This window comes from Gobio gobio (assembly GCF_949357685.1).
Source record: "Gobio gobio genome assembly, chromosome: 3".
NCBI lineage: Eukaryota > Metazoa > Chordata > Actinopteri > Cypriniformes > Gobionidae > Gobio > Gobio gobio.
In genome coordinates, this window is record NC_137099.1 from 38,923,095 (window position 1) to 38,939,865 (window position 16,771).

At 36.4% G+C, this 16,771-nt stretch overlaps 1 protein-coding gene across 1 annotated transcript; it reads right to left on the bottom strand.

Annotated features, from left to right (window-relative positions):
* Positions 1–10,644: 10,644 nt before the first annotated feature.
* On the bottom strand, positions 10,645–13,134 carry LOC307124150 (serine/threonine-protein kinase pim-3-like; the record flags this gene model as incomplete). Its single annotated transcript, XM_079813197.1, has 8 exons — positions 10,645–10,736; positions 10,846–11,025; positions 11,194–11,566; positions 11,739–11,789; positions 11,910–11,992; positions 12,167–12,448; positions 12,546–12,746; positions 13,119–13,134. 8 exons carry the CDS (start codon positions 13,132–13,134, stop codon positions 10,645–10,647), a joined length of 1,278 nt encoding a protein of 425 aa, XP_079669323.1.
* Between the last annotated feature and the right edge of the window lie 3,637 nt (positions 13,135–16,771).

A 16,771-nucleotide genomic window follows, 5' to 3' on the forward strand; every position in this document is an offset into this window, starting at 1 on the left:
ACTCGAAGTTAATAGGCTTCTAAGCGAAACCCCCATTCGTTAGTCACTAACGTTACGTCTCCGTTCCCTCCTCAGGGAACGAGGGTTACATCCGTAACCGAGACGTTCTTCAGGGAACCATTCAAGCAAGAAAATAACGGTATTAATTTTGCAGAGTTATGAAACAAATACAATTCCAGCTGTAAAGCATCTCAAAAAGACAACAGTGTCATTATTCAGATCAATTTACTTCAATGTTGATTCGATTTAGTTCAATAACAGTGTGAATGTTGGCAAGTTTAATAGTTATGAAGCAAATTCAGTTCAGTTCTACAGAAGACAATAGTGTTGTTATTCTGTTAAGTCAGCTCAGTGTGGATTCAGTTCAGTTCAATAATATGTCTTAAAAATTCTGAAAAGCAGTTCAATGCGTGTTAAAGGGTTAGTTCACCCAGAAAATTAAAATAATGTATTTTATTACTCACCCTTATGCCGTTCCACACCCTTAAGACCTCCGTTCATCTTCGGAACACAGATATTTTAGTTGAAATCCGATGGCTCAGTGCATAGCCAGCAATGACATTTCCTCTCTCAAGATCCATTAATGTACTAAAAACATATTTAAATCAGTCCTTGTGAGTACAGTGGTTCAATATTAATATTATAAAGCGACGATAATTTTTTTTGGTGCGCCAAAAAAACCTAAATAACGACTTATAAAGTGATAACCGATTTCAAAACACTGCTTCATGAAGCCTCGGAGCATGTCGAATCAGAGAGTCGAATCATGATTCGGATCGCATGTCAAACCGCCAAACTGCTAAAATCACGTGACTTTGGCGCTCCGAACCGCTGATTTGATAAGCTGACTCATAAGACTACGAAGCTTCATGAGTGTGTTCCGAAGAGGAACGGAGGTCTTACGGGTGTGGAACGGCATGAGGGTAAGTAATAAATGACATTATTTTCATTTTTGGGTGAACTAACCCTTTAAGCTCAATCAACAGCATGTTAACAACATAAAAAATATAACAATAACAAAAGCAAAAATCAAGGAAACACTTAGCCTACAAGTGAATGGTAATAATCACATATAGAATTGAATGAGGGCATTTCTTGGAGGATTTAAAAGCATAAACGTGAAGCTTATACTTTTAAAATGCACTTACATTCATTCTTCTGTTAAAACGTATTGTTTGAGCTGTAAAGTTCTTGTAATTTGTATGGTAGTTTAAGGCATTATAATGGCAGCAAAGCTGTATGACTATCCAGAAAAGTTGAATTTGTTCACACTAAAGTTATGATAACATGCATATGTAAGTCTTTTGACTACTATTGAGTATAATATTTACAGATTGGCCCCATTCACTTCTATTGTAGGCTACTGTACCAAGTGTCTCACTGTAACCCAGATTTAGCTCCTCTTTTTTTTTTTTTTTTTAAAGCAGAAGTAGGGCCAAGTTGAAATTAATTTTTTGTGGTTATACCTTTTCCAGCTCTCTCTGAGGTATTGCGTTCCTAAAGAACAGCAGTAGTTCTGAAGTTATGTGGGTTACGAGATGAGAGAGAACAGTGGCCTTGACAGCTGCATGCCTCCTATTTTCCTCCCTGATAGGATAACAACTTTGTTGACTGGCATTTGTTCAAATGAACAATATGTTATTTGTAAATGGGTGGCGTGTAAGATGAAGCCCCCCACCCTGGCCTGGCTAGAGTTAACCCTTTTCCCCAGCATCAGCAATCTCCATGGCTGCTAGGAGGGTGGTCTGCCTTACCCCAGGGTGGAGAGAGGAATAAGAGGACAATTGTGGGGCTTTGCACAAGGCTCAAGAGGCTGGAACAGCTGCCATGGTCACTTGGTGGAGGGCTTGCATACTGAGGACCACGCTAGTGTAAAAGCATTTGCCAAGGTCGTCCTTGTCATTTCAGCCATAAAAAGCATATTGAGCAGTGTTTAGCGAACACATCATTGATATATTGTTGCAATATTCAGATTTGTTATCCAAAGAAATTGGTTGGCACATATTTGATTATTTAACAATACATTATATTACAAATAAACTTTAACTTTACACTGTTATTTCTTTTTAATAGAAAAAATGTAAAACTCCTGTGAACATTTTAAATGTTCCAACACTGCATTAAGTAATTTTACTGTAAAATACCATTGAATTTAAGGCTTTTGCAAGTAAAATCTAGGATATTATCTACAGTGAAAAACAAAAAAAGGGAAATTTATAGTGAAAATCAATAAAACACATTGCCAGATGTGCCTGACAAAATTGTATTTAAATAGTTTTGTTTTTGCTATTATCAGTAAAGGTCATTGAGGTGTTTTATGTTAAATTTTATGTAATTTACTCAATGTTTATTACATTATTTTAATGTCATGTGTGTTACCCTAATGGTGTTTTGTCTTCGTGTGTTAGACCCTGTCTATATACGAGTATTGGCTATAGGCTTTCTTGAAAGCTCACTTACAATGAGCTCTGATTCATCTTTCTATAGTACCATCTTTATTATGATGGTAGGTAACACATTTAAACATAAGACATAAAAAGCTGCTTTTTATAGTTCAAGTAGATTGATGTTAACACTATATCACTTAATGAAATATTTATAAGTTGTAAAATATACAGTGACCAATTTGCTATCCTGTAAAATTGTCACTGGATTTTTTTTTACTGTGAATTTCATGCAACAACAGCTGCTGGTGTATTAATGTGATGAGTTTTCTTCTCTCTCTCTTTCTTTCTCTCTCTCTTTCTTTTATTGTTTTTTATATATATTTTTTTTTTCTTGTGTGTGTAATTGCATAACTATGTAAACTTGTTTTAGATTGTAATTAAAGGATTTTATAAAGTCAATGTCTCTCTCTCACTCTTTTAATTTTTTTACAATGTATAGGACATAAAGGAATCCTGAGACAAATATACTTTCTGATATGATAGCTCATATAGTTCAAGAAGATATGTTAATTAGTCATTGTTTCTTCACTGACTGTACATGAATGTGTATGCATACCCTTCTCTCTGGTGACACACACACACAAACGCGTCTGATTCGCTATTTTTTGTGGGGACTCTCCATAGATGTAATGGTTTTTATACTGTACAAACTGTATATTCTACACTACCCCTAAACCTACCCATCACACATTACTTTCTGCATTTTTGCATTTTCAAAAAAAAAAAAAAAAAAAACTCATTCTGTATTATTTATACGCTTGTTTCCTCATGGGGATCTCAATTTAGGTCCTCACAGTGACACAAGTCCCCATCGGGATAGAAAAAAACACACACACACACACACACACACACACACACACACACACACACACACACACACACACACACACACACACACACACACACACACACACACACACACACACACACACACACACACACACACACACACACACACACACACACACACACACACACACACACACATTAACTGAACTGAGCAGTTGACATGCACCCTCATTCTGAGCTTTAATGATGGTCTTTTTGAAGGAATAAAGACATGACGTCAGAAAGTAGAGCAGATCACTGGGTCAGTTTCTCAACCAGTTAACTGACTCATCTGGGACCCCAGACAGGACAAATAAACTCTACACATGATCAATGGCATAATATAGTAAACTAAAAAGATGCTATTGACGTGAATAAAACCACCAAAGCTTAAAAAACTACAGTAACACTCTCTGTTCATTTATCAGGTTAGTTGTGCTATTGTTTGCATGATCAGCAAATATAATTCCTGCATTACATCATGCAACTACGAAGATGAAATTATATTTTTATTCTCATCTCACAGATGTTCATTCAATTCAGCATTGTAAGGTCATTTCTCAAGGGACGAGAGCCGTGGTGCTGCATCCATCTGGAGATATTGTAAGCGATAGTCCTCTGACATCATCCTTTCCTGTGGTGTATTCTAAACAGAGTTCTGTGTGGTGAAAATAGCTCCGGCTGTAAACAAAGCTTCCATGTCTGATTTGCTTTTCTTAGAAAGGAATAATAGTATATGCACTTTAATGCCAAAGAAAACAGAAGAGAAGACTACAACATTTAGCAAGAGAATAACTCAGCATTCACACCATGAAGCTTATATTACAACAAAAACCAGATCCACCCTAAACTCATTTCCATCTGCAAACCATGTTAAACACATGACTTCTACAATGCAAATATGGCACGGTAAGCTTGAGCTAAAAACATAAAGAGACAGGGAATCCCACCAGCCCATTCAAAACATACAAAATATAGCGGAACATACTAAATATAGAAAAAAACCTCTAACACTTTATTTTACAGTGTCCTTGTTACACATTACATGTACTTATTATAGTAACAGTATACATTGTGCATAATTACATGCAACTAATCCTAAAATAAACCCAAATCCTAATCCTATATATAGTAAGTACGTGTTACTCAGTACTTAACTGAATAGTTACACTGTAATAAAGACACCTTAAAATAGTGGGTTACACTTTATTTTACGGTGTCATTGTTACAGTGTAATTATATATTTAAGTACTGAGTAATATTAATTAACAACATGTACTTAGGGTTAGGGGGATCAGGGTTTGGTTGAGGTTTAGTTGCATGCAATTATGCATAATTTACCGTGGTAAACATGTAAAATATGTAACAAGGACACTGTAAAATGTAGTGTTACCAACCAAAAAATCAAAGCATAGAAACCACAACTTTTGTGTTCCTGTTACAATCTTAGTGACAGGGTTTTCCTCTAAATCATCAATTGAGAGCGCGCAAGACATTGCAATGATGTCATCCTCATTGCTTCATTGATCGTAGCTGCCATGGTTACCACAGTGCTGTAACTGTAGCAGTGGTAGGTCAAAGGTCACAAAGATAGGCCAACAATTGAATTTATGGGAGGGCTTGTAGGTATCTGGTTTTCCCATTCACCCCACACCACTTTGTTGATGCTGAAGCTGTCTTTCCCTTGCAATCCTTCTCACTCTCTCCTTCCTTATCCAATCAGTGGCAATTAATCAGGACACAGGACCCTGAGCAACGAAACAAAACACACAAGCAAAATCCCCCGACCAGCTACCTTTCCAATGGTAACCTCTGCCCAATGCAGATCCCCGTTTGCAAACATTTCTGCAGGAATGCTTTTGACCACACAATACTGATATTAATGATAAACATTTTGATATAATTGAGAACATATCTTAATTATACAACAATAGAAAGTTTCCACATTTAAGCAATGACTTTACATCAATGCTGATGTTTTTGCAGAGAACAATGAAAAATAGCCACAAAAAAAATGTACATCCTTACCAGAAAACTTCATAAAATCGGCATGTCCCTGTTTACAGTCTTGACAATCCTTCATATGGAATCTGTGAGGATGTGGGTAAAAGATTAAATGATAGGACCATACCCAGTCTCCCCTATATTTTAAGCAGTAAAGATGCATAGGCTACTGCATGCGCCGTATTTCCTGGGCTTTTACAACTCTCCACCTTGTTCTATCCTAAAATATCTTTTAAAACTAGTCTTGTCAATAGTTAAAAAAGAACTATATTTATTAACTATATAACCACATTATATTTACAGCATCATATCCAAGAAGTTCTAAAGACCTACAAACTGGGTGAACAGCTCCCTCTAGTGTCAAGTGAAAACCAGTTCATACATTTTAAATATATTTTTCAATATTCAATAAGTCAAATAACTTATTGAAGTACCACGTGTGTAATGTATGTGCTGTATATTATACAGTGTAATTAAATAAGAAGTCCTACAATAAACAACATCATAAGATTCTTATTTTTTAGACAAAAATATTTATTCTCCTATGAAAACAAGAACCAAAGAAATTTTATGATATCATGTTACAATAGTCCAATGCAACTGAAATTGTGGGTGTATCAAAAGATTATTCCAGATGGTCTGTATAGGAAAACTAAAGCATTATGTCATTTATCAACAATTTATGGAATAACAAATCGTGGATGTTGATTGATTGGATTTTTTTTTTTTTTTTTTTGCACCTGCAGTAGGAAGATCCATACATAATCCCCCCAAAATTGTCTAAATGCCACTGCATAGCACAGATAATATGAGATAGAACTAATACAGCACAGCTCGTGTAAGTTTCATTCAACTGGATACTGATCTAGTTTTACAAATACCCTTTTCTCTCAAGCACTTTCTGTAATTGTGGTATAATGTATATATTATAGGTTATATAGATTTTTGTTAATTTTCTTAATTTTTGTAATGTTTCTTAATTTACTATACATTTTGTGTGAACATTTCTGAGACAATTTGCTAAGTTGCATCTGGTGGTATTGCAAATTTGACTTGAATAACAGGGGGGCCGTGACAGGAGTTGTTTGCTGATGTTCTCTGTCTACTCCATGGGAGAGATTATTAACTTATACTTTACACCTGCTCTCTTTGAAGTGATTGATCTTTTTTGTATGATTTTTTAAAATTGTCCATCTTTGTTCTTTGATGAAGGTCTCACCTTGTGGGTGTGACAGACCACTGTCGTCAGCTTTGCTGAAAAATTAGCGGCATGAATGACCTGCCACATAACCGTCGTGCTGTCTCCTCCTCAAGGCTTCTTCTGAGGGAAGTCCATGAAACTCAACAGGTCCATGCAAGGCGAAAGCCACTCCATGATCATGATGCAGTGGTCTGTGTCGTCCTGTCAGTCTAGCAGTTTAATTATGTGAGGAACGCTGGCCATTAATGTCAGGCCAATCTCCAAGGAGAGGCGTTTGGATTGACCAGGCTAAAATGCATAACATATGATGGTTATATAGAAGAGGTTTCCCATGAATTGAAAACAGTGACAGAGAGGGCAGCCTTCTCACCACTTAGATGTATGGCATGTTTGGCATCTTCACTGAATATTTTACAGTCACCTGATCAACAAAACAAAGAATTAACATTTAGCATGTTCACAGCTGTCAGTCATATCAGGAATCCTAAACAGATCTGCAATGTTTTGTGAGTGGAAGAAATGTAAACCTCAAGTCCCTGTGTACACAATGCCAAATCCTCCTTCGGCCAGCTCGTGGCTAAATTTATTAAACGCCTGAAATGTGTTCTTTTAAAAGAATTCCAGTTAGTATGAAATACAAATTTTATATATACTGTATATATCATAATTATAAAAAATGTTTTCTAAATCTCATATATTTATCATTCTTGTCCAGCTTTTCCATGTTTTCATCTACAGCCAAACTAACTGGAGCGTCGACGTGGGTTGGAGGACGTCCTGCTCCAGCTGTTCCTCAGCAGCTGGAAGAACTTCAGAAGTTGGAGCTACAATATGAATCAAATGAATACAATGAATATGTATTGTATCCTCAGATTAGAGTGTTTTTTTATTTAACAGCATTTTTGACTTATATCTTAATATAAAATCTTTTTTTTTTTAAATGAAACGGCTCATATTATTGAACTAAATTGAGCTGGATGGTGAAAGTATTGTCTTCTGCAGAGCTCATTTATAGCTGAATCTACTTTGTTTGATAATTGATGAATTTTGCACCATTGGCAGTTATTTAAGAAAACTAAATCTACATTGAACTGACTTGAGCTGAATAACGACACTATTGTCTTCTCTAGTGCAGCTTAGAGCTGAATTGAACTCATTTCATAATTGATGAACTTTACATTTATTGAACTGACTTGAGCTGAATAATGACACTGTTGTATTTTTAGAGCTGTTTTACAGCAGAATTTAATTGTCTCATATTTGAAGTTTGCATTGATTCTGTATTTTTCCTGTTGATTTGCTGTGAAGCTGTTTGAAACAATATGTATTGTATAACACACTATATAAATAAAGGGGACTTGCAAATCGATTTTATTCTGAATTTAAAGTCTCACACAATGTTTGATAATGACACTCTTCTGATCATAATGTGATCAAAAGTCTTTAATTTATTTTGTTATCTTACAAATGTCACTCTAAAGTGTTTGGTGTGATGACAGCATTAGGGACAGTGATTCTTTGTTAAAAAGGAAAAAGAACAGAAGTTCCCATGACTTTGCCATTAATCAAAACTTGTATCATCAGGACAGGCTCATGTGATTTTACCACAATTGGTGAGTTTTCGATATAATCCAGCCTCACACTGGTACTCCTTCTCAACTTGAACTAGGTCATATTTGGCAGCTCTGCGACAAGGCAAGTGGAGCCACTTCCAGAAGTTCCTCTTGCTCTTTTTCTCCTCAATCTCAGCAGCACCAGCAACAGGCGTCTCATCAGGCCAATAAGTATGAGGATGGTTATCCGTCGTGTTGGTGGTATTTAACCCTCAAACGCCAGCAGCCCTTATTTGGTCCTTCATGGACAAATTTGGGCATGAATATTTCAGGTGTAATCCCATTTTTTTTTTCTTCATATCACTATCTTCGATAAAATAAAAACTATCAATTTATGCATTTATTTGGAGATTTCTGAATTTATTTACCTCTAAAAGTATCATATTTTTCATGTAAAATATGCTTATTTTTATGTAATATTTATTTTTTACTTCAGTTCAAATATTTGTTCCAGTAAGTTGAAACAGGCAAAACCTCAACATTTGACATACTTTGGTGACATCTGGTGACATTATGTTGGTATCAAAAGTAACAATAACATGAAATATCAATAGCCACTTTATGTATGAACTCACTGCTGAAAAGATGCCAAAATATGCACAGACAAATCTGACCATGCAATAAGGAAAAGACAAAGTAGGAGACAGAGTAATCATTTATTTCTAACAAAAAACATAAAATTTCAATTACTTAAAAAAAGTCAATGGTACCAAACAGGTAAGAATAAACAGTAACTCTAATAATAACTCAAATGTTTTTATTTTTTGCAGTCTAATATTAAAATCCTTTAAATACATTATAGAGATTTGTGACGTCATAATGTGATTTAATTTTTCTTGGTGCCGACGATAATGAGGTCGAAAAAAAGAGAATGGATCGCCTGGTGTCTTTGAATGAAAGAATTCATATCTAATAATATTTGATATGAGTTCAAGTGATTAACAAATCATTCATAAATTAGAAAATAAGTGCAAAATAGTTTTGAGTGAAAAATCCTTGAAAAAGAACTGCCTCGCCTGTCTTGGTGAGTATATTGACGCGGCGAACACGGATATGTCTTTAGTGAACGTAAACAGTTCCGACCTCCAAGAGAAATGGGATGTGTGTCAATATCGTGCGTCAGGTCTTAAAGTGACAGCAGCCTTCTATATGGCTGCTGCTGGCTTACGCTGTTAATGTTCATCAAACAACAATAGAAAGAGAAAATCACTCACTGCTCTTGACTCAATAACTTAAGTAGATTTAATAAGAATAAGTATATATTACCTTCATACTATGACATTTTTTATTATTTATATTTATTATTCAATTATTTAATATTTCATTATTCCCTATTGTTTTCTTTTGAATCTTTCTTATTGTATTTGTCCTAGTATTTGTTATTAGCATCTTAATTCTTATTTTAACAACAAAGATACCAAAATAGCTATATTGAGAAATATACTATCTTCATAATCGTATACAATTATTAAATAATATGTGAAATAAGATTTTTGTAATGACGGCCAACCCTAGTAATGTGTGTGTGTGTGTGTGTGTGTGTGTGTGTCTATGTTTGCGCTTTCTGTTGTAAATGCCATTAGGTTACATAGTATATGGCCAAAACATATATCTGGGAAAGCATATTGGATTGATTACAATATAGCGAATATTTGGCATTTGTGTATGTTGATTCAGAGTTGGCGTCATCTCCGCAGGTGTTGGGTCATCTGAAATCTTCGTAAGAGGCGGGAGCTGGCTCAATCCCACTGTAGAAACAGAAAAGCAAACAGAAAATAATTAGCGTAGCTGCTGTTCATAACATTTCAAGTAATAGATGCACATTTGATCTGATATAATAGGAAGGTTATAAGATTCATTATGTGAATGTTTGGCTAAAGAGATGTGACATTTTTTGTAATTCAACATAGCAGACTCCAAGTGATCAAGGATACTTTAGCGCATGCTACCAGCAGCACAGCCACCTGTGTCGTATGTTAAGAAGACAACCGAGAATCAGTCAAAACAGTTAAAGTCAGTGCAAAGCAATATTAAAGAGTGTTTGTCACACCAACTTACGGCAATGTGAAATAAGGCAATCATCAACCATTAAACAGCATATAAATCAAAACTGCCTAACGTTACTCAGTGAAATATTGAACCCATGAAGAGCAAACTAGCTGTGTACTTAGTTTTCTGCTGTTTCACTTAAAGTATACTTAAAAATATACTTTTATAAAGTGGGCCAATGTAGTCCCAAGTAGTACTGAAAACGTTTTCTCCCTTTTTCCACTCTAACTGGGGGGGGGGGGGAATACAGATTTTGCTACTTGTACTCTGTCCAGCTGGCGGATCTCTAACCCATCGGGGCTCTGGTTTCACCTGGTGCTGCCTCCAGCATCCACATAGAAAGACCCTACCTCCTCTTTTCTGTAGGTGCACAGTCAGGAAGCCATCTCTGCCGTCCTCCTGGTCACCCTATACAAATAATTAAAACCGTTATCTAGACTGACCCTAATAATTCAATCCAACTCATGACTGCTGTGCTTCAGATAAGTGTAATGCCACCTGTTCAGTGTAACCAGGGATGATGCTCAATGTCGTCTAAGCTGGGACGGTCTGCCTCCGCTGCACTAAGACACCAGCTAACCAACTGACGGCACTCTGTTACACACAACACAGTACTTGCCTTCAGCAACACAACAGAACAAACTTCTCTGTCTGGCCATGGTTTTTGTATGGTTTTTCTATCTGAATGTTTGCTATCGCTTACCTGTAGACAGCTCTCTAGGGAAGTGCAGTCTGCTTTTGGAGGTGACCCTCCACGCAGCTCTGAAGGGTAAAAAACCGCACAGGATTTTGTAGAGAGTCACCCCCACTGACCAAACAGTAGCCGGTCCGGCATGATAGAGGTGTTGACGAAACCACTCCGGAGGGGCGTACTGAAGAGTGCCTGAAAACCCAAGAAGACCAAAAAACACTCATTGAAAAGGTTCCCGTCCAAACTAATTGTAGGCCTCAAATTATCTTTAAGTTTCCTTTTGGTTCACAAAATATCCATGTATAAGAACATCACACAGAGTGATGTAGTGAGATCTTTCCTTCTGTAATGCAAACCAACCTGCAAACGATTTGTAGGCTGAGTCCTTTAGGAGGTCTCCACACCCAAAGTCCAGCAGCTTGATGTCATGTGAAGCTGTGGAAATCAGGATGTTCTGTGGCTTGACGTCCCGGTGCAGGACCCCGCGGCTCTCACAGTGTTTCAGCGCAGTGATGAGCTGCACCAGCACTTTCTTGGCCAGGCTCTCATCAAGAGGGCTGTTCTCCTCACTGAAACTCTGGAGATCTTGACAAGGAACAGGCCGCTCCAGGATCATGGTGTAGTGCGTGGGATAGTCAAACCACTCCACAAGCTGCAGGACATTGGGGCTGGCAGGGGCTGAATTGACCTGGGTCATCAATGCGACCTCCAGTGGCAGCAGACCCTGGCCTTCCTGTAGTGACAAATGCTGCATTAAATCCAGGGCTTAATGCGGATGTGTGTGTGTGTGTGTGTGTGTGTGTGTGTGTGTGTGTGTGTGTGTGTGTGTGTGTGTGTGTGTGTGTGTGTGTGTGTGTGTAAACCAATAGGATGTGAAACAACAAAGGATTCAAGGTGGTACTTACAACTTTCAGCCTCTTGTGTGTCCTGCCTTTAGAGACAAACTTGATAGCAACCTGTAGACGCAAACCACAGTAAATCACACCTGCCTCACTGTGACATATGTCATTTACTAATATCAATTCTGAGAACATTTCTAAAGGTTGTTTGAATGAAGAGGGAAGAAAATGTCTTACTGGAAATCCATCAGACCTGGCGGTCCCAGCATACACAGAGCCAAATCCGCCACGCCCCAGCAATGGGCCCTTCGCATATGCTTCTGCAACATATAAGATCACAAGAAATGTCTTGAGAAAGACTTATTGCAGTATCTCAATCTATAAAAGAATGCTACTTTAATGCAGATTTTACATCAAAGATCTTGAGAATATTTTACAATGGCAAATCAATTAATAATTGAAAAATAACTTCTTTAATATGAGTCTATTCTGACCTGTGCGGGACCGTTTGGCAGGTCTCTTATATGCGGTGGATGGGCTCCCATCATCTGGGGCTTGCTGGCTGTCGCTCTGCCTCTTCCTCTTCCTGTTAGCCTGATCTTTTGACACAGACGAGGCCAACTTGGAAGGCAGCGGTGCTAAATAGCCAGGTAGCTCTTGTGTCAGTGGCTGGGTTGGGTTTAGCAGAGGTTCCAGATCATGGTCACCACAGCCCTGTGTCCCAACCTCCTGACTAGCCGTCTGGATAAAAGCAGCACTCTTGGATCTGGAGCGACCTGAGGATGAAATATTTCATACATCAAATATACTTAAAAGAATCTAGTTATGTAAGAATAGGCTAGGCTTACTTCTTTAATGTAAGCTTATTCTGACCTGTGCGGGACCGTTTGGCAGAGGTGGATGGGCTCCCATCATTTGGGGCTTGCTGGCTGTCGCTCTGCCTCTTCCTGTTAGCCTGATCTTTTGACACAGACAAGGCCAACTCGGAGGGCAGAGGCGCTAAATAGCCAGGTAGCTCCTCCTGACTAGCCGTCTGGGTGAAAGCTGCACTCTTGGATCTGGAGCGGCCTGAGGCTGAAATATTTTTTTTATATATTAGTCACATTATATTTATAATTAGTAATCAATTGTCAGTGGTCACAACAAATAATTGTAAAATTAGCCTTTATTTTTCAACTTTCTATTGCGTCTTGCATTTAATTAGCAGTTTCCTAATTGTGACAAGGAAAAAATAATAATTCACAAATTTTGTTTAGATTTTTTTTTAAAGACAAAAAAAATGTTTCATTTACAATGAATATATGTGATCATTTAGCTATGCAATATTTGGGTTTAAATGGCTTAACTTGCACACATTTCTACACATGAATTAAGTCAAACTATGCACAACATCAAACCGTAACAACATAACGTACCAATAAACAACTGAATAATTAAAACACTCACCTAGTCCTTCACCCATGCGAGCCATTGAAATCTCCTCCAAACTCCAACAAGAATAAATAAATAAAAAAATAAATAAAAAATGAAACTCTCCCCAGAGAGTTTTAAACAAAAACAAACAATCGAAACTATTTCCAAAATAACTCGTTCATATAAAACTCAAAGAATATAACATTTAAATAAAATAGCCTTCAAAAAATACAAGTTTCCTCTCGGAAATCCTCCAAACTCCTTCAAAATTCACAATTTCACCACAGAAAATACTCTCGAGTCTCTGAAGTCGCCTCGCATCCAAACCAACAGATATCGATGGGTTCGAGTGTTTATCATTCAAATTTCATTAGACGCGTCGCTATGGTAACTAAATATCGAATCAAATCGTGAGTAACTTAGCTTCAGCACGAGCACAATCTTGACTTTTTCCTTTAACATTCGTGAGATGTTAAACAATTTTGACGTTAAATTGTTTTGTGTTTAAAAAAAAATATATATATATATATATATACATATATATATATATATATATATATATATATATATATATATATATATATATATATATATATATATATATATATATATATATATATATATATATATATATATATATATATATATATATATATATATATATATATATATATATATATATATATATAATGTGATTTTTAGGAATGTGATCTTGTGATTTTTATGTTGGATAACCTACTGAAAGTTTTTATGTCTGCTTATGGACATCGACAGACATTGATTATTTGTTTATACAGAACCTATTTCCTAGATGTTTTATTATATAAATGAATAATTATTATAATTATAATTCGTGGAATTGCATTTAATTTCCAAAATATTATTCATAGCCCAGGCTAATGGAGAATACTCATGTGTTCGCAGGACACTTTCAAATTACTCTCAAAAGGCATTAAGGGAGGATATCAGAGATTTTCTTATTATAAGCTATATTATTATTTTTAATAATTAATTAGCTTTTATCGCATAACCATCATTGGCAAGAGGCCAATCAGCTTTCAGTATCTTCATGCGTCATCAAACCTGTTAGCAGTTGAGGGTGGTGAGGTGAAACTTTCACATTTATCCAAAATATCGATGAAATCCAAATTAATAAAGCATCTCGAAAAGAAAAAAAGTCCATATATGAATTTAGTTTAATAAATGAGTGAAGGATGACGTTCCCCCGCAGCAATTATAGGTGAGTAACGTTAGATCAGATGGGATCATAACAAGCACTATTCGGACAGGATTAGTTTCTTAATAAATGTTATAAATAGATTAATAAATAAAGTTATGAACACATTTAGTTATTGCTATTTATGTAAATATATAGCAGCTTAATTCAATTGTGATTTCATGTGCCGTTTGGTAGGGGCATTACGCAAAGTCATGTGATCTGAATACAAACGACATCACGTATTAATTTACGTTAGTTAGGGGACAAATTAGCTACTACCTGCTCATTAAAAGCTCATATCGGCAACTTTAATTTGATATCAAAAAACATAAGTTAACGTCGCAACTGTTCATCGAATGAAAAAGGAAAAAGTCAAGATTGTGCTCGCGCTGCTGTACTCGAGCGCATGATCGTCAGGTGTGCATATGCGCATAATGCGACTTTTAGTTGCCATACTATGGCGACGCGTGAAATGAATTTGGACTGGATATAAATACACTCAAACCCATCGATATCTGTTGGTTGAGAGACGAGGCGACTTTAGAGACTTTTGGAGAGTATTTTCCTTGCAGAGATTGTGATTTTTGAAGGAGTTCGGAGGATATTTTCTTGTTTTAGAGTTTTTGTTTGGAGTTCTTTTCTTTGAAAGAGACACATTTTATTATTCTTTTCTTATTTTAGAAAGAGTTTTATTTGATATATTCTTGGAATTTCTGAGGAGAGTTTTATTTTTTAATTCTTTTTTTTATTTGTGTATTTTCTTGTTGAAGTTTGGATTTTCAATGGCTCGCATGGGAGAAAGACGAGGACGAAAGGTGAGTGTTTTAATTGTTTTATTTGTTTATTATTGGTATATTATGGATTGATTTTGTGCATTGTTTGATTTAACTTAATTGATGTAAAGAAATGTGTGCAACTTAAGCCATTTAAACCCATTTTTTTCACAGCTAAATGATCACATGTATTATATTCCTTGTAAATTAAACAAACTGCAAGCCTTTTTTCTTAAATCAAAATTCAAAATGTTCTTGCCACTATTATAATGCAATTATACAATTATAAGTTGCTCAACTGCAATTAAAGACCTTGTTTATGTTAAGATTATGTTAAAAAGAATTTAACATAATTTGACGTTGATTATTGATTATAAATGTATAATTACTAATAGAACCTTTAAGTATATTTGATGTATGAAATATTTCATCCTCAGGTCGCTCCAGATCCAAGAGTGCTGCTTTTATCCAGACGGCTAGTCAGGAGGTTGGGACACAGGGCTGTGGTGACCATGATCTGGAACCTCTGCTAAACCCAACCCAGCCACTGACACAAGAGCTACCTGGCTATTTAGCACCGCTGCCTTCCAAGTTGGCCTCGTCTGTGTCAAAAGATCAGGCTAACAGGAAGAGGAAGAGGCAGAGCGACAGCCAGCAAGCCCCAGATGATGGGAGCCCATCCACCGCATATAAGAGACCTGCCAAACGGTCCCGCACAGGTCAGAATAGACTCATATTAAAGAAGTTATTTTTCAATTATTAATTGATTTGCCATTGTAAAATATTCTCAAGATCTTTGATGTAAAATCTGCATTAAAGTAGCATTCTTTTATAGATTGAGATACTGCAATAAGTCTTTCTCAAGACATTTCTTGTGATCTTATATGTTGCAGAAGCATATGCGAAGGGCCCATTGCTGGGGCGTGGCGGATTTGGCTCTGTGTATGCTGGGACCGCCAGGTCTGATGGATTTCCAGTAAGACATTTTCTTCCCTCTTCATTCAAACAACCTTTAGAAATGTTCTCAGAATTGATATTAGTAAATGACATATGTCACAGTGAGGCAGGTGTGATTTACTGTGGTTTGCGTCTACAGGTTGCTATCAAGTTAGTCTCTAAAGGCAGGACACACAAGAGGCTGAAAGTTGTAAGTAGCTACCACCGTGAATCTGTTGTTGTTTCACATCCTATTGGTTTGCACCATAGACCGTAAAAAAATATGGACGACGCGACTTCATTGACTTCCGCTGACCAGAGTTTAAGCTTTCGGAGGCTGCACACGGCGCTGACATCTTGGGACCGAGTCTGCGCAGTAGAGATCAGGAAGTAGAGGCGCGATTATCAAAAGCCCGCCCACATTCTCACATATGCAGAACAATTCATTATGTTGGTGTGAAATAAACAGTTATGGAAATGTAGAAATGAAAGCTAAAGCTCCAATCTCCTCCCAAAAATCCCGAAAAAAGTCTGTTAGTGCCTTAGTGACTACTTCACTCAGAGAAGCCGTCAGTCTCAGCTGTCAATCATGAAGTCACATCCCCCGTTTTTATAACATCAAATAACGAACTAAAACTAAACTTATTTAAAAAACGAACACTTGAAATGAAATCATCGTGATAAAAACTGCCTGATATGACAGAAACCATCTTTAGGAAACAATTATTTCAAGTGTAATTTAATTGTTTAGTGTGTCT